General features: G+C 42.2%; 1 protein-coding gene across 1 annotated transcript in view; it reads left to right on the top strand.

Annotated features, from left to right (window-relative positions):
- The window catches only part of ABCA13 (ATP binding cassette subfamily A member 13), a 296,583-nt gene that overhangs the window by 247,324 nt on the left and 25,328 nt on the right, over positions 1 to 23,931 (top strand). The window contains 4 exon segments of the mRNA XM_027124171.1: positions 5,231 to 5,381; positions 10,851 to 10,902; positions 10,905 to 10,972; positions 13,059 to 13,162. Coding sequence (XP_026979972.1) covers positions 5,231 to 5,381; positions 10,851 to 10,902; positions 10,905 to 10,972; positions 13,059 to 13,162 — 375 coding nt within the window.

Raw genomic sequence — 23,931 nt, 5'->3', positions numbered from 1 at the left:
ACATTCAGTAGATTGCCTTTTCATTTTGTTGATGGTTTCCTTTGTCGTGCAGAAGCCTTTTAGTTTGGTGAAGTATTACTTGCTTATTTTTGCTTGTGTTGCCTTTGCTTTGGCATGAAATCCAAAAATCCAGTCATTGCCAAGACTGATGTCAAGGAACTTATTCATCATGTTTTATTCTAAAGGTTTCATAGTTTTAGGTCTTAAATTTAAGTCTTTAATCCATTTTGAGTTGTTTTTTTTTTAATGTGGTATAAGATAGAGATCCAGTGTCATTCTTTTTGCATATTATACAGTTTTGCATGTCTATATAGTTTTTACAACACACACCTTTTATTGAGGGGACTGTCCTTTCCCCCATCGTATATTTTTGGCTCCTTTGTCATAAATTAATTGACCATATATGGGTGGGTTTATTTCTGGGTTCTCTGTTCTTCCATTGGTCTATGTGTCTGTTCTTATGCCAAAACAACAGTTTTTTTGATTACTATAGCTTTGTAAAATAGTTTAAAATCAGGAAATGTGATGCCTCCAGCTTTGTTCTTCTTTCTCAAGATTGTTTTGGCTATTCAGGGTCTTCTGGGGTCCCCTACAAATTTTAGGATTTTTTTCTATTTCTGTGAAAAATGCCATGGGTATTTTGATAGGGATTGCATTGAATCTGTAGATTCCTTTGGGTATTATGGATATTTTAACAATATTAATTTTTCCGATCTATTAACATGGAATATTTTTCCATTTATTTGTGTCTTCTTCAATTTGTTTCATCAATATCTTATAGTTGTCATTGTATATCTTATACTATACAGATCTTTCACCTCCTTGGTTAAATTTATTCCTCAGTATTATATTTTTTTGATGCAACTGTAAATGCATTTGGTTTCTTTCTTTTTCTTTTTGAATTTTATTTATTTATTTTTTTTACAGCTGGTTCTTATTAGTTATCCATTTTATACACATCAGTGTATACATGTCAATCCCAGTCTCCCAATTCACCCCACCACCACCACACCCTGCTCTTGGTTTCTTAATTTCTCTTTCTGTTAGTTTGTTGTTATTGTATGGAAACATAACTGACTTTTGTATACTGATTTTGTATCCTGTAACTTTACTGAATTTGATCACTCGTTCTAAAATTTTTTAGTGGAGTCTAGATAGACTCTATCTTATGCTATGCTTTTTGTGTTGTATCTAGAAACTATGCCTAATCCAAGGTTAGGAAGATATAGACATGTATGTTTTCTTCTAAGAGTTTTATAGTTTTGGCTTTTACATTTAGGTCTTTGATTGATTGTGACTTTTATTTATAGGGTGAGGTAGGGATTTAATTTTTTGCCATGCAATATTTATAGTGTTCCTTTATAAATCTTTCTATTTCTGTAAGTTTAATATTGAATAGCAATGTCTTCTCTTTCATTTTTGATTTTAGTAATTGGAATCTTCTCTCCTTTCTTATTGGTCAGTCTAGCCAAAGAATTGTAGATTTTGTTAATTTTGTTTTCAAAGAACCAACATTTCATTTTATTGATTTTCCCTATTGTTTTATTTTTCCTATTTTCTTTTATATTAATTTTTGTTGTAATTTTATTTTATTTTTTCTTCAGATTGTTTTAGATTTAGTTTTCTGTAATTTTTCTAATTTCTTATGGAGAATGTTGGGTTATTGTTTTGAAATGGACTTTCTTTAATATATACATTACAGCTATATCTTTCCCTATATGCACTCCTTTAGATGGATCCCATAAATTTTTATACATTGTGCATTTGTTTTCATCATCTCAAAGTATTTTAGAATTTTCCTTCAGTTCTTTCTTTGGCCTATTGGTTTTTTGGGGGGGAGCATGTTATTTAATTTTTACATATTTGCGGTCCTCCCGAATTTCCTTCTATTACTGATTTCTAATTTCATTCTATTGTAGTCAGAAAACATATATTCTGTGATTTCAGTTCTTTAAAATTTATTGATGTTTGTTTCATGAGGTCACAAATGTTCTATCTGGAAAACGTTCCATGAACATCAGAAAGGAACATACATCTGCTGTCGTGGGCAAAGCGTTCTGAAAAGTCTCTTAGTCCAGTTGGTTTAGAGTGTTGTTCAGGTCCTCTGTATCCTTCTTGATCTTATGCCTGATTTTTCTATCCATTATTAAATGTGATGTATTGAATAATCCAACTGATATTGTTAAATTGTCTATTTCTTCTTTACTTCTGTTAGTTTTTCCTCATGTATTAAGGGGCTCTGTTCTAAGGTGAAAACATGTTAATAGTTGTTATGTTTTCCTAAGGAATCAATGCTTTTACATCTTATAAACATTTTATAAAATGTTTTCCTGTGTGTCTAGTATCAAATTTTTTGTTACAATCTATTTTGTCTGATACTAGTATAGCCACTGCAACATGCTTTTGGATACTGTTTGCATAGCATATCATTTTAAAAAATTGTTGTAAAACACACACAGCATAAACTGTACTATCCTAACAATTTGTAGGAATACAGTTCAGTATTAAATGCATATTACTAAGAAAAAGAAGCCAATTTGTAAAGGCTACATACTGTTATAATTTCAACTATATGATGATCTGTAAGAGGCAAAACTATGAAGACAGTAAAAGATCAGTGGTCGCCGGGGAAGAGGGAGGCGTGACCAGGTGGAGCACAGAGGACTTGTAGGCAGTGAAACTGTTCTGTGTGATACTGTGGGTACCTGACATCATGAATCTCACAAAACCCATAGGATATTCAACACACAACCCTTAACGTGGAGTATGGCCATTAACGTGGAGTTAATGAGAGTATCAATATTGATTTACCAGATTTAACAAATGTGCCATAGCAATGAAGATAATAACAGGGGCGATTCCAGGTGAGAGGAGAGGGTTGTATGGGAACTTCCTGTGCTTTCTGTTCAGCATTCCCATAGACCTAAACTGCTCTAAAAATTAAGCCTATTAATTAAAAAAATAATTACCTCCTCTCTTCCTTTTTATCTAGTTCTTTTATCTTTGTATGTAAGTGTCAAAGAATGAAAACAATGGTGGACTTGTACGGGACATATAGAGGTGTTAGAACCAGTTCTGTGGTCAATTTGGGGCCAGCTGTGCCTTGTTGGGTTTAGTTTTAACATCTACAGAATGGAAAGTGGTGATTTTAAAAAAAATGCAGTGTGCATTTTTACCGTTAAAAGAAAATATAATAAAGTACTATATTGTTGATAAACCTTGAAAACATGCTAAGTGAAAGAAGCCAGATATTTTATCATTCAGTTTACAGTGAATTAGCCAGAACAGGCAAATACACAGAAGCAGAAAGAGGATTAGTGGGTGCCAGGGGCTGGAGGGACAGGGAAGTGAGGAGTGGCTAATACATGCGTGTTGACCTAAAACAAATAGAACAAATAGACTGCTGGTTATTTCCCCAGCAAGGGCGGATTTTTGGGAATCATCAGGGAATTGCAGTTTGGGGTCTGCAGCCCTGGCAATCCATTTGCAAGTTCCCCTGCAGAAATGGAGAGAACACTTTAATAGAGCGGAAGGGAAGGGAAGGTGGGTGGGTGTAGTAAATAAAGAGCTCATGGCTTTCCATTGGCTGAGTCCTCACCTGGAGAGAAGCGGAGTCTTTCTCCTTTGGTCAAGCTCTGCTGTTGTCACAGGGCGCGAGAGCTTCCCCTGCTGGTCTTCTGACTGTTTAATTAAGGCTTCTGTTGTTTTTTTGTATAGTTGTGGGTTTCCTTTTGGGACATTGAAAATGTTCTAGAACTAGATAGCAACGATGATCACATAGAATCGTAAATTCTCTTAAAACTCCACTAAATTTTACACCTTAAAATGGCTAAAATGGTAAATTTTGTATTATACGTATTTTACTGCCATGAAAGATAAAAGAGAGGATAGAAAAATAAGGTTACTGAGTGAAATTTTTCCAGAAGTAGTGGTTCAAAACAAAGCCTGATATTATATATTGAGATCACAAAATTGTAGTATTCTAGTAAAGTTCCTGAAAAAGATGCACACCAATATATTTCTTGTAATATCTCTTAAATACACTGATAAAGAAAATTCCTAAGAGTGATTGAACAGAAAAAGAAATATTTTCTGTAGAGTAGCAAAAATCACGCTGAAATAAACTTTTGCGCTATGAAATTTAGGGGAAAAATGTTTGAGGGAATAATGTTTACAAGATTAAGAAAAAAAGCAAAATGAAGTGGGGAACTTAAAATTTTACACAAAATTTTACTCAAAGCCAAGTTTTCTTGCATTGTTTGCTGGTCACCAGGTGCATGTATCACTTTAAAAAAAAATTATTGGGTTGGCCAAAAAGTTCGTCTGAGTTTTTCTTATGCAAAATCCTAACAAACTTTTTGGCCAACCCAATAAACTATTAATAAATATTGAATTACTAGATTTACTTTTTTTTTTTAATGAGAGATGCTCATAATAACCTCTGTAGCAGTCATGATTTCTCAGCAAGTCTTTCTTTACACTATTTTCCATTTAGGAAATAGGAATTTTCCTTTCTGGAGCATTCTCAAGAATCTTTACAGACTTTATGATTTCATCTGTGTAAAAATGCATAGAAACACGTCAATGTTTCATGTGAAATGTGATGTTGAATAGTTTAAAAGTTTAAATGTGATCACATTTGAGTAGTTTACAAATTTCCATGATGAGTATATATTAATATTAAAATTAGAAATAGAACAAGACTTCTTTTCCTTTGAGTACATACAGTTTTGTATAATCCTCACTCTGCACTCGTGGAGCATAACTGCACTTAAAGGATTAACACTAAAACGTCAATGGTAGATGTTACTGAGGGCTGGGACCATGAATTTTTCTTTTTAGGTTCCTATTTTTCTGTATGTTCAATGACAGATATATATTATTGTTATCATAAAAATAATTTCTAAAAAATCTGATACTGGATGATTTATGAGGTGTTTGGTTGCGGAATAATAGCCATGATGGCCATGTATTGAGCTGTAGCCATTGTTGCCAGATGACGGCTACGAAGCTCAGTGTCTTACGCGTGTTCTTTAACATCCAGAGCAATCGTGGCCTCAGAGCTGAGTCTGTTCTACTGACACAGGGGCTGCTACTCATTCCTTGAGCCCATTTAATTGCGTTAGACAAACTGCAATGAACTTCTGATTGATAAGCCAGATTTAAGAAATGGGTGATGTTTGTCTGGAAAGTCGAATTTTCTGGACAGTGCCGCTGCTTCTCTTGGCAGAGAGGATGTGGATCTGGCTCTTGCTGGCACAGTCGGCATCCACGTTGGCTACTGTCCACAGCAGGACGCCCTGGATGAGCTCCTGCCCGGCTGGGAACACCTTTGTTATTACTGCAGCCTGCGTGGGATTCCAAAGCAGTGCATCCCCAAAGTAAGAGCCTCTGAGGGTGTCTAGAAAGAGGGACCCGCAGAAGAATGCTTGGCGACACCCCCAGTCCCAACAGAGCGCTCTCATCCTGCGATACGGAACTGCGGTATCAAATAAATGTCCCTGAAACAGTATGATGATGCTGAAGGAAACACAGTCAAATACGTCTATGTCATATGTATGTTGTATATTTAGAATAGGTCCCTGCGCAGAGAGGAAGTGGTGGGTAGGAGGGAAAGCATACCGTCGTCTGCAATTTTGTTTCCTACACAGTTTCCCCTCGAAGCATCTTTTACACTTACTGGGCTCTTAATTTGTATTCAGGAGCAAACATCATAGAGTAGGATGCCCAGGCGCGGCGGAGAAGGGCTCATAGCGCATGTGGACTTGGTGGGTGGTTGGAAAGGATGACTTCCTGGCGGGTGGGCTGCCAGCGCGCGTGCCTGGCCTCCTTTGGCGGGATGCGGGGTGGCGGCCTCAGGAGGACGGAGGCCTGGGGTAGCCGCAAAGCCAGCCCCCGTCTGTGGGAGCTGGGGAGGGCAGATACCACCGAAAGAACCGGAGGCAGCTGCCCTTCTGTCTGGCTCCAGCCGCAGCCGGCGAGGCGGGGCTGACAGCCTTGACTGACAGCTCGGTCCAGTTGGGCGGCCTCGGACTGGCAGGTGCGCGGGAGAGGTTTTACCTTCTCTACCTCACTGCGGGGAGTGTACGGTGCTGCTTGCATGTCTGGATTCTGAACTTGGAGCAGAAGTAAGGGGCGTATGGGATGCATTTTCAGTGAGCTTATGCAGGACATGAGCATCGTGGGGTTCCTAGGAGACAAAGCCACAGCCGTGTCCTTCACCAGCCCGTGAAAATACATTCTGTGTGCTGCTCTGCAGTGCCTCAGCCTTCCTTTCTTATTTTTGCTCTGTGACTCTAAGTGAAACCAGAATGAGATCTCTCCACGTCCCCGGAGGGGACCTGGTCCATTCACCACCTCCCACCTCAATAGAGCCAAGACAGGTGTCCACCCACAGGACCCTGCTCACTGCAGTTAAGCAGCTCTTGACACCTGGGGCTACTCGCTGGCTCTGTCTTTAATGGGTGTTTGTCTCCGTCAGCTCTCCCGGCTGGTTTCTGACTAAAGAGGTGGATGCTTGGCAGACGCTCTAAGCTGCTCCTCCTCTGTCCCGGGGGAAGCATGCCCTGTGAAAGTGTTCTTGCTAATACAGTAAGGCTTGTTGCTTGCTGTCCTCCAGGGCAATTGCACGTGATCCTCAGCTGTCTAACGGCTTAACGGTCGCCAGGTAGGAACTGGCTTCACTTCTTTCAGGAAACCGCAACTGATTTTGCAGACAGGATTATTGCTTGCCCAGAGGCTTCTAGGACATCAGCACATGTGTTTCCAGAGGAGTTAGCTCCCTTGATGGCAAATTTCCCTCTCCTGTAGATTTTGGAAATATTTTAAATATAGAACAGGCATATCTGTTCCACCGGGCTTATCACTGGGTGACGAGAGGGATTATTATAAAATAACAGAAAACAGTAGTTTGTTTATGCTGGGCCAGGCACTGTTCTGTCTTACAGCAGCCATAGGAGGTGGGTAAGATGCTTAGGCCGCATTTCAGAAGTGGTGGGATAGGAAACTGCCCAAGTCCCTGGCTGGAATGCGGGAGTTTGTTTTGAGGGCACATGACCTGGCTCCCGTGTGGTGTCCTCGGCATACTCAGGTGGCTGGTTGGGTGAGGAGATGCTTCCAGTGTGCTGAATGGCTCCATCCGGTTTTCTGCACCCCTTCGGTGGCTGAAGAAGTGGAAACCGCATGAGATTATGTGTGGGCTCCTTTGACTGGCCCTGAGTTTCAGGACTCCCAGATCTGGCAGGACGCTTTCCCAGCCTGTGTGCTGTCACCTGAGTCCTCTTCCCCAGGTGCCACCTGTCCCCAATGCCACACAGCACCCACCGTTGTCTCCTCTGTGATTCTGGAGAAAAAGCCCCTCTCGCTGTGGGGAAGGTCCTTCGGGATGGCCCTCCTCCAAGCGTCCCTGCTCAGAGCTCACCCAGGGTCCTCACTCACATCTGGCCCCAGCTGACGGGTCTCTCCTTCATATCATTCACTCACTTCCCCAACCCTCCAGAAGTTCAGTTTAGGTGAGAAAAGGACGCTGTCTTCATTCAGCTTGAACTTAGGCTTGGCAGGTTGGTGGAATCATTCTAATTTTTTTCCCCACTGTCCACACTACATAGTGTTGGATGGTGTCCACATATGAGCCTGAATTCAATTAACCTGATTAAACAAACCTTATATCAAGTTATAACAAAATGATTATAACAACATGGTCTGGGTTGCTAGAGAAGCATGTAAGATAATTTCAGGGTGAGAGTCATACCAAAAGCATCCCATTGCCAGTGGGATGAGGGCTGGAATTTCTGTAGTTTTGTTTTCCCTGGAAGAGTCGAGGTCCAGCCCTTAGCCATCTCGCCTCTGTCAATACCTACAAATACCTATCAGGGAAACTCCTGCTGCATCTCACTACTTATCTTCTCTACAGATATTACTTTTCTCCCAAAGTTTTCTTCTATTCACGGTTTTGTTAGAAGGAGCTAGAAATTATTACAGGAGAGATGGGGACCAGGAGGAAAGAGTCAGAGTCAGAAGAAAGGCGTGTCTGCCTTAAATCCTTAAATGCCTACTTAACACTTCATTTTGATCTTTAATCTCATGGAGAATTTCAGTGTGGCCAACACGTGTGCTAGTGGAAAAATTTTGGCTTTGGGATCAAGTGGATGAACGTGGGAATATCTGGGCAATTTATTTTGACTCCAGTGATATTTATAAACGTCCCATCATGTCTAATCATCACAAAGATGATTAGAGATTGGGGCTATAGAAATGAATAATCCCAAACTCTTGCCTTAAGTGCAGTACAATTTCTAGAATTTACGGCAAAAAAGCGCCTAATAGCAAGAGAGAGCCCATTAACTATCGCCAGTTTGGCGTTTAGATAGTATTTTGCAACCACACTTGCTAAGGCATTACGTTTGCCATTATTTTGACAAGAATCCTGAGTGCAGGAAAGACTGCAACAAAACACTTCTTATTAGACCATTTTCAGATATTTTTCTGAAAACATGACATTCAGAAAGCAGATCAAACCAATATCTGTTCCTGTATATTCTGGATTCCTTCGCGTGGTTAACCAGTCCAGAATTTGCAGGCTGTAACACTTAGCCTTTTGTGAAATTGGAAAAACATGACACATGTTTCCTGGTTTCATAAAAATAATCAATAATAGTTTGGCGGGTTTATTCCAAAGTTCGCTTATTCTGAAGTGCATTTTCTATAGCAACAGGCTGTACTTTTATGATTGTTCCATTTTTCTGTTTATCAGTTTTTATTTATGTATTACTAGCCTTTGAATTAGGAGGATGGCAGTGAAATAACATTTCTTTCTAATACTTACACATATTTCCACTCTTTTCTGGTACAATTTCTATGGATCTAAAATTAACCTAAAATGTCATTTTCCCAGTGTGTCACTCTTGCTGCCCCACAGCTGACTCTGACCTGGAAGGTGACACTGCCTTCCGGAAAGGTGAGCCTCCAGCTGACCCTGACATGGAAGGTGGCACTGCCTTCCAGAAAGGTGAGCCCCCCAACTGGCTCTGACCTGGAAGGTGGCACTGCCTTCCAGAAGGTAAGCCTCCCAGCTGGCTCTGACCTTCCTGGGTTCATCCTTTTTCAGTGAAGAGAGCCTCCTCTTCCAGGAAGCCTCTCTGGCTGCCTTCCTTCCTCTTCCATGTGAATGTCCACCTGTGGGCTGGTCTTATTCTCTGGAAGACCCTGTCCAAGGGAAACGTGACCACAGTCTACACCTCTCTGATTCTCTCAATGCCAGCCGTCACCTCTCTTCATTGCTCTCACAGCAGTGCCTTTCATACATTTTTTTATTTGCTTGTCTTGAATCACTTGTTTTGTTTGAACAACTTTTTATTTATTTCAATCCATTTTATTTACTTGATGTTAATTGAAATTATTGAACTGAATGGAGCCGTGGTAAGGATAGTACCTATAAACCAATCTGGGAGACCGATGCTATTTCCGAGAAGAACAAACTACTGACCCCAAGATGATGTTCTTTAGCAGATATCAGGGGACTTAAGACCATCTTCAGGAATCTCTGGGGCCTTGAAATCTGCACTTCCTTGACTTATACTTTTTGACAGCTAGGCCAGTCCTTGAGACTCTTAATTCTTTCAGGGTCATTTTGAGGCTGCACAAATAAAGTGATAGAGCAGTTTATGTTGGGAGTTCTTCATTGGGTGGCATAAATATTATCGTAATCTTTTTAGAAGTCCTTAGTATTTCATCGTTGTAATTATCACTATTATTATTACTATCCCAACTTTTATGCATTTATCCAAAAAAAGTGTGTACATTGGTTTAAAGTTCTGCTGTATTGGATTGTTTAGAATACATACTCGTTAGCCCACCGCCAGAGTCCTGTGGAGTTTTTCCCACTTCTCCTATATTTGAATTAAGATACAATCTTGACTGATTTGGTTACATGATGATATTGAGAAAACCGAATCTTTGTTAATACTTCTAGGGTCACAAGAGTTAAATAAAACAGTTGACAGCATTTTAAAATCATGCATAGATGGAAACAAGGACGTTTCTTCATCTCAGCTCCCAGAGGAGCCAGCCCAGCCCGGAAGCAGACAGAACTGAGTGCAGAGCAGCTAAGGTGGGGCTGGGGGGCATGCTTTTTTCTTCTAAGGAGAGAGAATGAAAGGATCTGGGACTCCAAGGACGTATGAAGAAGTGGTGAGCTGCTCAGCCAAGGAGGAAGAGGAGTGGTGACCGTGCCCGATGTACGGGGGCCGGGGCGTCCCTGGGGCCGAGGGGCTCTGTTTGGTGATGGGCAGTCACCATCCTCTGGTTTTGCTACGAGGGTGCCCAGTGGTTGCAAGTAAGCAGGACCTTGACTCTTCTTTGTAAACTGAACTGGGTGTGCAGTGTCCTGAGAGGGCTCTTTCTTTCCTGGGAGATATTGAAGGCTCCCCCTTGCTCCTCTGCCACCTGAAGCCCCCTCGCTCGGGGTTTCATCCCCACTCAGATTCTCCTCTGTCGTTGTTTGCCTCACCTGTGTCTGCTCGCCTCAGTGTGGAGGTGTGTCTGGCCCACCCCGGCCACCACATTTCTGTCCCGGGGTGCTCCCTGAGCACCAGCCCTGAGCTCAGTGTTCTGGCTGTCGCTTCCGTGACTCACAGGTACAGAAAACCCAGCTTCATCCAGGAGAGCCCCGTCTGTTTATTCTCAGCATCCCTGTGTCCTGGAGGGGATGTTTCAGGAGCTGGGCTGAGTGTGGGAAGGTGGGCAGGGGAGGGGCCAGAGGGAGCAGGGTTCCAGGCCCAGAGCCACGTGTCACGGGGTGGCGGGTCCCTCGGCGAATGGGGGTGCCTTCAAAGAGAGCCCCTCTCCTTCAGGTGGCCGGGGACCTCGTGAGGCTCCTCTACTTGGAAGCCCACGTGGACAAACCAGTGGGGGGACCAAGAGGAAGCTGTCCACAGCCCTGGCCCTGCTGGGGAAACCCGACCTTCTCTTACTGGCGAGTAGCTGATGTATCAGGGACATGCCTGTGTCTGCAAATAAGACGCCTTGACCTATCAGAGTTCCTCCGGGGAGGACGTTCAAAATTGGCAACATTGGGCTTCTGAACTAATAAACGTTTGGCCCTAAATCAACATTTTCTGAACAGAATCTAAAATACCATTGGAATTTTACAGAACCAAAACAGACTCTTTGACTCCCTTTTATTTATCCAATTGAAGATTTGATACAATTTTAACGTTAAAGACAATATTTTAAAAGAATACCAGAATTCACCTGTAATCTGAAAACTGATGCACACTTTTCCTCTGGTCTGTTGCTTTAAGTCTTTTCCTACCTGCAGATATGATGGTCGGAGCTGTAGGGGACTCTGTCCATGGGGAATCCTGAGGGTGGGGGTCAGGGTGCAGAATGGATCTGAGGGGGGAGGGGAGGGCGTCTGGCGGGAGAGCAGAGCACGGGCAGTGGCCTTGGGACAAGGTTGTCTATAATCCACGTGGGAACAGAAATTAATCCAGTTTGGCTGGATGGAAACATGAATTGGAGGTGGTCAAGTGTCAAGAAATAGAGCCAGTTGTTTTGCATTTCAAAACAGCTAAAAGTGGTATCATTCAGATAATAAATCGAAGTCATCATTTGTGAGCCATAGACTGGATTCTAATCATTAGAGAGCTGCCCAGGGCTTTGCGCTTGTAGAGGTATGAGGAACATGGGAAAGTATGCGAAACAAGACGCATTCTTTCTTTTCCTGCTCTTGTTCATTAGGTGGAAACAGCATTTCAGGGCGGGGAGTTAAAGGGGATTCAGAAGACCTGTGATGGAAAAATGACGCCATCGTTCGTGGACTGTCTTCCGCAATCTGAGCTGAAGTTTCCTCTCACTTGCACCAAGCTTGCTTTTTCGCAAGGTCCGAAATCAAGGACTACTGTGTAATTGCATCTTCTGAAATGGGGTAATGAAAACCTAACACTTGCATGATTTTGCAGTTTGCAAACGCGTTTTCCTTACAAAAGAATGCCGGCTTGCACTGAAGAGTTCCCGACAGGACCATTCCTTACCTTCAGCAGAACTGCCCGCTCAGCCTCACCCCCATGTCTCCTGGGTCGGGATGGGGCCTCCGTCCTGGAGCGGGTCCCCGGCTCACCGCAGCCAGTCAGCTTCTCCCGTCCTGCAGCCCTGCTCTCGGCACCCTTGTTCACCCAGGCCTGGGCGTGGCGGCCAGGGTGGGGACTCACACGTTGTGTGGACATTTTCTCCTCGTGTGAAATGGTCCTGATGACAGTGTCTGTCCATCAGAGTCCTTGAAGGCAGCCCATGAAATCCTCCTCATTGAGCTTTAGTGACGGTGGTGACAGTGAGTGTTCAGAGCATCTGGTGGCGGACATGCATTGAAGGGCCCATAGCGTCCTCCCCTGAGACCGGACAAGCATCTCCCCGACGACACCCGTGTGGGAACGATGCACCCAACTCTCTCAGGGAACAACGCCTGGTCACACCTTCCGTCCACTTGGTTTATGACCAACTGTACACCGTATCACGCGATTTGCAGAAAAGACCCATGTTTGCTGGTGTCTGCTTTCCTGCTCAGTGCCATTTTGTGTCCACTTTCCTTCTGCTTCTTTCTTTGGGGCAGTTGATGACGCTCAGCTCTTAAGAAAAATGTGTTCGGTACTTCCTGACTACAAAAGCACAGAAACGCATCATGCAGCCTAGAAACATCTCTCTCAAAAGTGGTTCGGATAAGTAGTGCTTCAGTGTTTATTGAAGGAGAAAGCTTCGAGTTTCAAGAAATGTCAATTTACTTGACAATGTGAAATCAACAAAGCCTTCTTCTGCTCTCCTACATCTTTCTCAGGTAGATCCTTCTGGAATTTTATAGAGGTTGGGGTGCATCCAGGCCGGCCTAACTCCCCAGATCCCTAGGGGGGCCCGACTGACATGAGGGGCCCCGGCCTCTGCTGGGTGTGGAGCGTGGCCTGGAGCTGAGGCAGGCATTCCCTCCGGGCTGGGCCTGCTGCCCTCGCAGGCCTGGAGGGCAGCAGGGTTCTCCCTGCGCCCCTCACCCTGTGTTTTCTGTCCTTCAGGACGAACCCAGCTCGGAGATGGATCCCTGCTCGAAGTGGCACCTGTGGGAGGCGGTGACGAATGAGGCACAGGAGGGCTGTGCCGTGGTCCTGAGCTCCCACAGGTGAGCACGGCCCCTCAAAGCTGGGGGGCACCCAGGCCAGACGCAGTGCTCCCCACACGACCCGCTGTCCCCATACCACCCTGCCACGGAGATGTCACTGCTCACTCCCTGACATAGGTCAGGACACTGACCAGAGAGACACTGAGGGACACAGCAAAGGCCGCTCCACCGGCGGGGTGGCTGAGCTGGACTCTGAAGCCAGCGGTCCCTCATCTACTACACCCTGTGTGTCCGTAGCTGCTGGACAGCTGGGCGCCTTCCTCGGGCCCTCCTGCGACCACATTTCTGCCCCTTTATATCAGTACTAGACTAACCTGAATTGAAAACCCAATACATTTCTGAATTGGGTCTCATCCCCACAGAATTAGTCTTGCAGTGAGATTTCAAAACCGTTGGGTTGCTTTTAGCCGTACACTGCACTGTTCCAGGCCACACAGCAACGCAATTCTTAGGTTTCTTAAGCCCCCTGATGGAGAGTGAGTGCTGTGAGTTGGCTCATAAACATTCTTTATTTTATTTTATTTTTAATTAATTTTTATTGGAGTATAGTTGATTTACAATGTCGTGTTAGCGTCCACGTACAGCACAGTGAATCAGTTATACATATAGATATATCCACTGTTTTTTAGATTGTTTTCCCATATAGGCCATTACAGAGTGCTGAGTAGCGTTCCCTGTGCTCTGTAGTTATCTATTTTGTATACAGTGTGTATATATGTGCTACAGCGGAGATCAGGCTTTAGCGTTTACACGTGCTTTCTTCCTACTTGTAAGTCACATGTGCGAGGAGCTGTGTCAAGAACTGAGGGTCTGGGATTCTTCCTCACTTGCAAGCGTGCAGATTTGGCGCTCGGGGTTCTTGGATGCTCCCAGGAGACAGGTAACTCGTGGGTCAGAGACAAAAGGCCGATTATTCACAGCGAGAACAGCATTTGGTGTCAGCAAAGTCACCTGCTTCCCTAAGCCCGAGTCACCCAGGGATGCTGCAGGCACGGAGGGGGGCCTGTTGCACAGGAGATAAACACCAACCTGGGGACCCTCCTCTCTATAGCAGCTGGCAAGCTGGCCGGCTCTGTGTCTGGCCCTCATTCTGCAAGATTGCTCTTGCAGCCACAGCTGTGGCCAACGGCCAGGTGGAGACCAGCCGGGACCTTGCAGGCTGAGGGTTCCTAGCAAGGCCTGTGGGGGAGGAGGGACCCCCAGATGTTCCGATAAGTCTGAGCTGGCGTCGCGGCCTGCTCCTCGTCGCTAGACGTGAAATGCAAAGCCAGCCCATCACTCGAAATGGGAGGTCCCTGAGGGGGTCTCGGAGGCTTTGCCCATGGCTCCAGCAGTGTCAGTTTACGTGAAAATAACACTGGTGCTGTCAATCCACGAGCATGATCCCATTGCAGGAAATCTCAGAACCAGGTCCCGTGGTGAGTGCCGGTGGCTACCCTTCAGGTCCAGGCAAAGTCGACCCACTGAGAAGGAACCATGCCATTCACACCACTGCTTCCTTTTTTTTTTAACTTACACTCATTCACTGATGGTTTGCCCGTTGCCAGACATTCCTGAATTTTTTACTGTCAGACTAACCACTAACCATTTTTTTTAAAGTTTCTTTGAGGTATAATTGACATACCATGTAATTTCCCCACTTTAAGTGCACCTTTCTGTGAGGTTTTAGTCAGACTGCGGACCTGTGCCTGGGTCACCACCACCCAGTTCAGGACATTCCCATCACCTCGGAGTGTCTAGTGCCTGTTAACCCCCATCCGCCATTATAGAGACTCTTTGTCTCTATAAATGTGCCTTTCCTGCATACTTCATCTGCATGGAATCACGTGGCCTAGAGTTGTCTGTATGTGACTGTCACTTGTCATGTGTCTGAGCGTCCCCACGTGGCACCGAGCAGTGGGCTTGAGTCCACTGGGCAGCGGGACAGCATTTGTCGTCCACTCACCCGTCGTGGCCCTTTGGATCATTCCCAGATTGGCTGTTCAGTACAATGTGCTGTGAACCGTCTCATACATGTCTTTGGACACACGTTTCTATTTCTCTTTGGAGTCTCTTGCTGGGTTGTATGGTAGGTTGTGTTTAGCACTTGAAGAGGTTGCAGAGCTGTTCTCCAAAGTGTCTTTATCATTTATTATCCCTGGAAACAGTAATGAAGTTTTTAGTGTTTCCACACCCCTGTCAGCACTATCTTCCTGACTGTAGCCATCCTGGTGACGTGTGGTTTTAATTGACATTTTCCTAATGAACATGTCGCCTTCTGTCTTTTCACCTGCGTTGCTTCTTATAAGAAGCCAACCACTAATGGTTCCGACATCATCCGTCACATATGTCTGACTCTCTCAAGATTTCTCAGTGACTCTCAACATCTCAACTTTGATGTGTCTGGATGTCGATCTCTGTTGTCCTACCTGGGGCTCGTTTGCGTTTCTTTGGGAGGGATCTATGACAACTCTTTCCCCTGCAGTGGGTAGGTCCTGGTGCCTCTGCCTAGTTGGTTTTTTCAGTTTTGTTTTCATTTTTTAAAGCCTGGGTTTTTCAGAGTCACGCTGTTTGTATACAGGCCAGTTGCCGGGCAGAGCCTGTGCTTCACCACCTCAGGCCAACAAGGGTTCTCTTCCGTCTCTGCCACGATCTGCATGAGGGTGGGGCAGGGCATTCCAAATTCAGGCTGTTTTCTCCGTTGGTTCAGTTTTCTCTTTCCTGCTTCCTCTGGTCTCTGCAGGGTGCACATGGGTGGCAGGCGGAGGGCCTCTGGGCTCACGCGGAGTCTGTGGCTGGCTTGGGCCTCTCCGGCCTCTCATGCTGTACACGCAGCCTCACGGGCTCCGTGCATGACATGGCCACAGGCCAGACCCTGAGCTGTTGGCCCTTCCTTTTGCTGGACTCTGCAAGAGCCGGGATGCTGAGCGTGTTGTTGGGTGTGGGCATGGCCCGGTGGTCCACAGTGTGTGCACCCTTCAACAGGGGCAGTGGGGCTACTGAGCTTTGCAGCCTAGCCCACCTGTTAGGGCTGCGTGTTGTAAGCCAGAATGCTGCAGACCACCCCCTTCTTACCTGGTTCAGCAGTTTGTCGGCTGTAACTGTCTCATGTTATCATATGCCTTTGATCAGTTTCCAGAATTCTGAAACATATTGTTTTTGTTCATTTTGTCCAGTTTCATAGTTGTCTTCTGTCCATGTCTACCCTTGACTGTAGCCAGAAGTCCTGACCTTGTTTTCTTTTTTTTTGTCTTTGTTCTGTTTCTCTTCTGAAAAGAAAATTTTACATCGAAATGAATTAAATTTGGCAAATTCTCTACTTTATCATAATGTATACATGGTTCTTGCTTCCAGTGTCCCTCTTGCTGTGCCATTTCAGGAAACTCTGTATTTCTGTAGTCATTCTGCCAGCACTGAAGTCCCTGTGCTGGTGTGTCGGTTCTGAGATTGGGTATGCAGGTGTCATGTTAAAAATTCCTGGTAATTTTCATATAACGTATAATTATTGCAGACAGTTCTCATATCACTGTAATTTCTTTTTTATGTCTCCCTGCTCATTTGGTTTCACGTTAATGATGTATCTTTATTTCCAAAAATCTGTCTGTATTTGTACAACACAAAGATCTAAATGACTCAGTGAAAATGAGGAGCAGGGCAGCCTTGGATCGATTCCCTGATCCCAAAGCAGTGCCGTCAGCTGAGGAGTCTCTGAACTGCAGTTCCCTCCCCCATGCCTTATCCTGGGGGGCCACGGGGGGAGCAGGGGGCAGGGCACCAAGGGCAGGAGTGCTGGGTCCCAATTTACTCTATATGAGGAATTAAAATCAGCCCGACCAAGAGGGACCAGGACTGCTTCCTCCTCATCCGTCAAACGCTGATCTGCGAAACTCCATTATAAACCCTTAAGCCTCTGCATCACCTGCCCTACTTCTGTCCTGGTCAGCCTAACTGCCAAAAGGAAACATCGTGTTTATTTTTGAGTAAATGATCAGATTCCTTTCTTTGTTGTAGCACCTTGACTTTGTTTATTTACTTTGATGCTGAAGACCATCAGAATCTCCAGTCTCTGCCTCTAGGCTGAGACTCAGTAGAATCCCACGTGTTTGGAGCATAGCGGTTTGATAGCTGATACTTATTCAATTGGAAATTCTGAGTCATTGCTCTGCGGCCTTAATTAATATCGGTTGTGATTTGGGATCCGTGTTTAGCGAGGTAATATAGAAGTGACTACATATTCTCCCACTTTAATTAGAGACCTACTATGCATTAATAAAAATGGTAAGTTTATTTTAAATTGAAATTAATTGAAGAAACATAGAGAAACATACGTGTGCACAGAAAAATATAGAAAGCACATTAGGGATGTTTATAGCCCTAAGACTTCATAACAAAGACCCCAAATGACAGTGGCTGAAACCAGACACGCTTTTCTCTCCTGCATTCACAGTTCACGCTGTTGAGCTGTGTCGGAGCCCAAGGTCGTCCAAGGACTCAGGTTCTTTCCACCGTGATGCTTACTCATCAGCTTCATGGTTGAGTTGACTCCTTAGCTGTGTCCCCATCCCAGCTCATGGAAAGTGGAAAGATCCAAAACCCAGGGCAAGTGACTTGCCTTACTTCAGTATGACCTGGAAATTGTCCTTCGCATTGACCTGATGGGTTGCATGTCCACCTCTGGCTGCACGGAAGTCGGACCAGTATGATCTTGATCTGAACATACACTGACCCAATAAGCAGACTGTTGTATGTCCATTCTCCAATAGGAAAACTACCATACTTTCTGTAGAATTTGTATAGTACAGCACGGTAAAAGAAGGAAAGAAATTCCACTATTAATTTCAATTTTTCATATATTTATAGTCATACTTTTTTTGTTTTTCTTCCCAGTATTTTTATTGCATATTTTTATTTTTTAATTTTTTATATCTTTATTGGAGTATAATTGCTTTACAATGTTGTGCTATTTTCTGCTGTACAACAGAGTGAATCAGGTATATGTATACATATATCCCCATATCCCCTCCCTCTTGAGCCTCCCTCCAACACTCCCCATCCCACCCCTCTAGGTCGTCACAAAACATCAAGCTGACCTCCCTGTGCTATGTGGCTGCTTCCCACTAGCTATCCATTTTACATTTGGTAGTGTAAATATGTCCATGCCTCTCTCTCACTTCGTCCCAGCTGACCCTTCCCCCACAGGCCCCCTGTGTCCTCAAGTCCATTCTCTACGTCGGTGTCTTTATTCCTGCCCTGCCACTAGGTTCATCAGTACCGTTTTTTTTTTTTTTTTTAGATTCCATATATATGGGTTAGCATACAGTATTTGTGGTATTTGTTTTCTCTTTCTGACCTACTTCACTCTGTATGACAGACTCTAAGTCCATCCACCTCATTACAAATAATTCAATTTCGTTCATGTTTATGGCTGAGTAATATACCATTGTATATACGTGCCACATCTTTATCCATTCATCTGTCAATGGACATTTATATTATTTCTATGTCCTGGCTATTGTAAATAGTGCTGCAATGAACATTGTGGTATGTGTATCTTTTTGAATTATGGTTTTCTCAAGGTATATGCCCAGGAGGGGGATAGCTGGGTCATATGGTAGTTCTATTTTTAGTTTCTTAAGGAAGCTCCATACTGTTCTCCACAGTGGTGGTATCAATTTACATTCCCACCAGTAGTGCAGAAAAGGTTCCCTTTTCTCCACACCCTCTCTGGCATTTATTGTTTGTAGATTTTTGATGATGGCTATTCTGACCGGTGTGAAGTGATACCTCATTGTGGTTTTGATTTGCATTTCTCTAATGATTAGTGATGTTGAGCATCTTTGCATATGTTTGTTGGCAATCTGTATATGTTCTTTGGAGAAGTGTCTGTTTAGGTCTTCTGCCCATTTTTGGATTGGGTTGTTTGGTTTTTTGATATTGAGCTGCATGAGCCACTTGTATATGTTGGAGATTAATCCTTTGTCAGTTGCTTCATTTGCAAATATTTTATCCCATTCTGAGGGTTGTCTTTCCGTCTTGTGTATGGTTTCTTTTGCTGTGCAAAAGATTTTAAGTTTCATTAGGTCCCATTTGTTTATTTTTTATTTTATTTCCATTACTCTAGGAGCTGGGTCAAAAAGAATCTTGCTGTGATTTATGTCACAGAGTGTTCTGCCTATGTTTTCATCTTAGAGTTTTATAGTGTCTGGCCTTACAGTTAGGTCTTTAATCCATTTTGAGTTTATTTTTGTGTATGGTGTTAGGAAGTGTTCTAATTTCATTCCTTTACAGGTAGCATTTTTCCCAGTACAGCTTATTGAAGAGGCTATCTTTTCACCACTGTATATTCTTGCCTCCTTTATCAAAGATAAGGTGACAGTATGTGCATGGGTTTATCTCTGGTCTTTTTGTCCTTTTCCATTGATCTATATTTCTGTTTTTGTGCCAGTACCATACTGTCTTGATTACTGTAGCTTTGTAGTATAGTCTGAAGTCTGGTAGCCTGATTCCTCCAGCTCCATTTTTCTTTCTCAAGATTGCTTTGGCTATTTGAGATATTTTGTATTTCCAAACAAATTGTAAATATTTTTGTTCTATGCTGTGAAAAATGCCATTGGTAATTTGATAGGGATTACATTGAATCTGTAGATTGCTTTGGGTAGTATAGTCACTTTCAGAATGTTGATTCTGCCAATCCAAGAACATGGTATATCTCTCCAACTGTTTGTATCACCTTTAATTTCTTTCATCAGTGTCATAGTTTTTTTCACACAGGTCTTTTGCCTCTTAGGTAGGTTTATTCCTAGGTATTTCATTCTTTCTGTTGCAGTAGGAAATGGGAGTTTTTCCTTAATTTCTCTTTCTGATTTTTCATTGTTAGTGTATAGGACTGCAAGAGATTCCTATACACTGTGCTTTAATTTTGTATCCTGCTACTTTACCAAATTCATTGGTTACCTCTAGTAGTTTTCTGGTGACATCTTTAGGACTTTCTATGTATAGTATCATGTCATATTCAAACAGTGACAGTTTTACTTCTCCTTTTCCAATTTGGATTCCTTTTATCTCTCTTTCTTCTATGATTGCGTGGCTAAAACTTCTAATACTATGTTGGATAATAGTGGTGAGAGTGGGCACCCTTGTCTTTTTCCTGATCCCAGAAGAAAACCTTACAGTTTTTCATCACTGAGAATGATGTTGGCTGTAGGTTTGTCATATGTTTTATTATGTTGAGGTAGGTCCTCTCTTTGCCCACTTTCTGGAGAGTTTTTGTCATAAATAGGTATTGAATTTTGTCAAAAGCTTTTTCTGCATCTGTTGAGATTACCATATGGTTTTTATCCTCCAGTCTGTTAATATGGTGTATCACATTGATTGTATAATGAAGAATCCTTGCATTCCTGGGATAAACCTCTCTTGATCGTGGTGTATGATACTTTTAATGTGCTGTTGGATTCTGTTTGCTAGCATTTTGTTGAGGATTTTTTCATCTATGTTCATCAGTGATATTGGCCTGTAGTTTTCTATTTTTGTGACATCTTTGTCTGGTTTTGGCATCAGGGTGATGGTGACCTCGTAGAATGAGTTTGGTAGTGTTCCTCCCTCTGCTATATTTTTGAAGAGTTTGAGAAGAACAGGTGTTAGCTCTTCTCTAAATGTTTGATAAAATTCACTTAAGAAGCCATCTGGCCCTGGGTCTTTGCTTGTTGGAAGATTTTTAATCACAGTTTCAATTTCAGTGCTTGTGATTGGTCTATTCCTATTTTCTATTTCTTCCTGGTTCAGTTATGGAAGGTTGTACCTTTCTAAGAATTTGTCCATTTCTCCCAGGTTGTCCATTTTACTGGCATATAGATGCTTTTAGTCACTAATGATCCTTTGTATTTCTGTGTTGTCAGTGTTACTTCTCCTTTTTAATTTCTAATTCGGATGAGTTGAGTCTTCTCCCTTTTTTTCTTGATGAGTCTGGCTAGTGGGTTATCAATTTTGTTTATCTTCTCAAAGAACCTACTTTTAGTTTTATTGATCTTTGTATCATTTCCTTCATTTCTTTTTCATTTCTTTCTGATCTGATCTTTATGATGATTTTCCTTCTGCTAACTTTGGGGTGTTTTTGTTCTTCTTTCTCCAATTGCTTTAGGTGTAAGGTTAAGTTGTTTATTTGAGATGTTTCTTGTTTCTTGAGGTAGGCTTGTATTGCTATAAACTTCCCTCTTAGAACAGCTTTTGCTGCATCCCATAGGTTTTGGATCTTCATGTTTTCATTGCCATTTGTTTCTAGATATTTTTTGATTTCCTCTTTGATTTCTTCAGTGATCTCTTAGTTATTTAGTAGAGTAATTTTTCGCCTCCATGAGTTTGTATTTTTTGCAGGTTTTTTTTTTTTTCCTGATATTGATATCTAGTCTCATGGCATTGTGGTCAGAAAAGATGCTTGATACAATTTCAATTTTCTTAAACTACCAAGACTTGATTTGTGACCCAAGATGTGATCTATCCTGGAAAATGTTCTGTATGCACTTGAGAAGAAAGTGTATTCTTTTGGTATGGATGGTATGTTCTATAAATATCAATTAAGGCCATCTGGTCTAATGTGTCATTTAAAGCTTGTGTTTCCTTATTTATTTTCTGTTTGGATGATATGTCCATTTGTGTAGGTGAGGTGTTAAAGTCCTCCACTATCATTGTGTTACTGTCGATTTCCCCTTTTATGGCTGTTAGCATTTGCCTTATGTATTGAGGTGCCCTTATGTTGGGTGCATAAATATTTACAATTGTTATATCTTCTTCTTGGATTGATCCCTTGATCATTATGTAGTGTCCTTCCTTGTCTCTTGTAACATTCTTTATTTTAAAGGCTATTTTGTCTGATAGGAGTATTGCTACTCCAGCTTTCTTTTGATTTCCATTTGCATGGAGTATCTTTTTTCATCCCCTCACTTTCAGTCTGTATGTGGCCCTAGGTGTGAAGTGGGTCTCTTGTAGACAGCATATATATGGGTCTTGTTTTTGTACCCATTCAGCCAGTGTGTGTCTTTTGGTTGAGGCCTTTAATCCTTTTCTATTTAAGGTAATTATTAATATGTATGTTCCTATTACCATTTTCTTAATTGTTTTGGGTTTGTTTTTGTAAGTCTTTTCCTTCTCTTGTGTTTAATGCCTAGACAATTTCCTTCAGCATTTGTTGTAAAGCTGGTATGGTGGTGCTGAATTCTCTTAACTTTTGCTTATCTGTAAGACTTTTGATTTCTCCATCAAATCTGAATGAGATCCTTGTTCGGTAGATAATCTTTGTTGTAGGTTTTTCCCTTTCATCACTTTAAATATATCTTTCCACTCCCTTCTGGCCTATAGAGCTTCTGCTGAAACCTCAGCTGTTTATCTTATTGAGATTCCCTTGTATGTTATTTGTTGCTTTTCCCTTGCTGCTTTTAATATTTTTTCTTTGTGTTTAATTTTTGTTAGTTTGATTAGTATGTGTCTTGGCATGTTTCTCCTTGGATTTATCCCGTGTGGGATTCTCTGTGCTTCCTCGACCTGATTGACTATTTCCTTTCCCATGTTGTTTTCCCAGTTTTTTAACATATATGTGCAATTTTCCTATAATGCATTGTCATTTTACCATTCCTATATCATTACCTTTTCCACATACAATTAATTGACTCTAGAAACCCTCATTTTAATGGCTAACACACACACAGATGCACCCTCATTTATATGAGCATTATATTATTCTACTGTGCAAGCTGTTTCTAGATTTTTTCATATTCTAAGTAAGTTGTTATATGCATTTATATTTTCTGTGTTTCCTAAGGTAATTTCCTAGGTAAGGAATTATTGCCAAATTGGTTTTCAGAAAAGTATGTCCATATTTCATTCCCAACAGTAGTATATGAAATGACATCTTTAATTGAGAGAATATCTAGCTTTGGGGTATTTTTTGGATCTGATAATTCTTGTTCTTATTCACACTGGAGATGGGGGAAAAACATTTTTCTCTGCAACACACGCTGGCATACATGACAAATGCCTGCCTGGCTAGAAAATAGTTTTAAGATTGCTTATTTGCTGCTTAAGTTTGTAATTTATTGATATGTTTATTACCTATGAACATTTTTTGGGGGGAAAGTCTCTATATGTTATTTACCCCTTTTCCTCTCTTGAATTTTTGTTTATTTTATGCTAATATATATGAGTTCTTTATAATAAGAATATCAAATATTACCCATTGTGTTTGTTGCAGTCTTTTTTTAATGTTAATTTGCTGTATTTTGACACACTTATTAGAAGCTTGTCAGAATGGCCATCATCAAAAAATCTAGAAACAATAAATGCTGGAGAGGGTGTGGAGAAAAGGGAACACTCTTGCACTGCTGGTGGGAATGTGAATTGGTACAGCCACTATGGAGAACAGTATGGTGGTTCCTTAAAAAACTACAAATAGAACTACCATATGACCCAGCAATCCCACTACTGGGCATATACCCTGAGAAATCCATAATTCAAAAAGAGTCATGTACCAAAATGTTCATTGCAGCTCTATTTACAATAGCCAGGACATGGAAACAACCTAAGTGTCCATCATTGGATGAATGGATAAAGAAGATGTGGCACATATATACAATGGAATATTACTCAGCCATAAAATGAAATGAAATTAAGCTATTTGTAATGAGGTGGATAGACCTAGAGTTTGTCATACAGAGTGAAGTAAGTCAGAAAGAGAAAGACAAATACCATATGCTAACACACACACACACACACACACACACACACACACACACACACACACA

Source organism: Aethalodelphis obliquidens, unplaced genomic scaffold (genome assembly GCF_003676395.1).
Source record: "Aethalodelphis obliquidens isolate GAN/ISIS:26980383/991018 unplaced genomic scaffold, ASM367639v1 scaffold27, whole genome shotgun sequence".
Lineage (NCBI taxonomy): Eukaryota > Metazoa > Chordata > Mammalia > Artiodactyla > Delphinidae > Aethalodelphis > Aethalodelphis obliquidens.
Note: the sequence above shows the minus strand (reverse complement) of the source record. Positions and strands in the feature narration are given on the sequence as shown.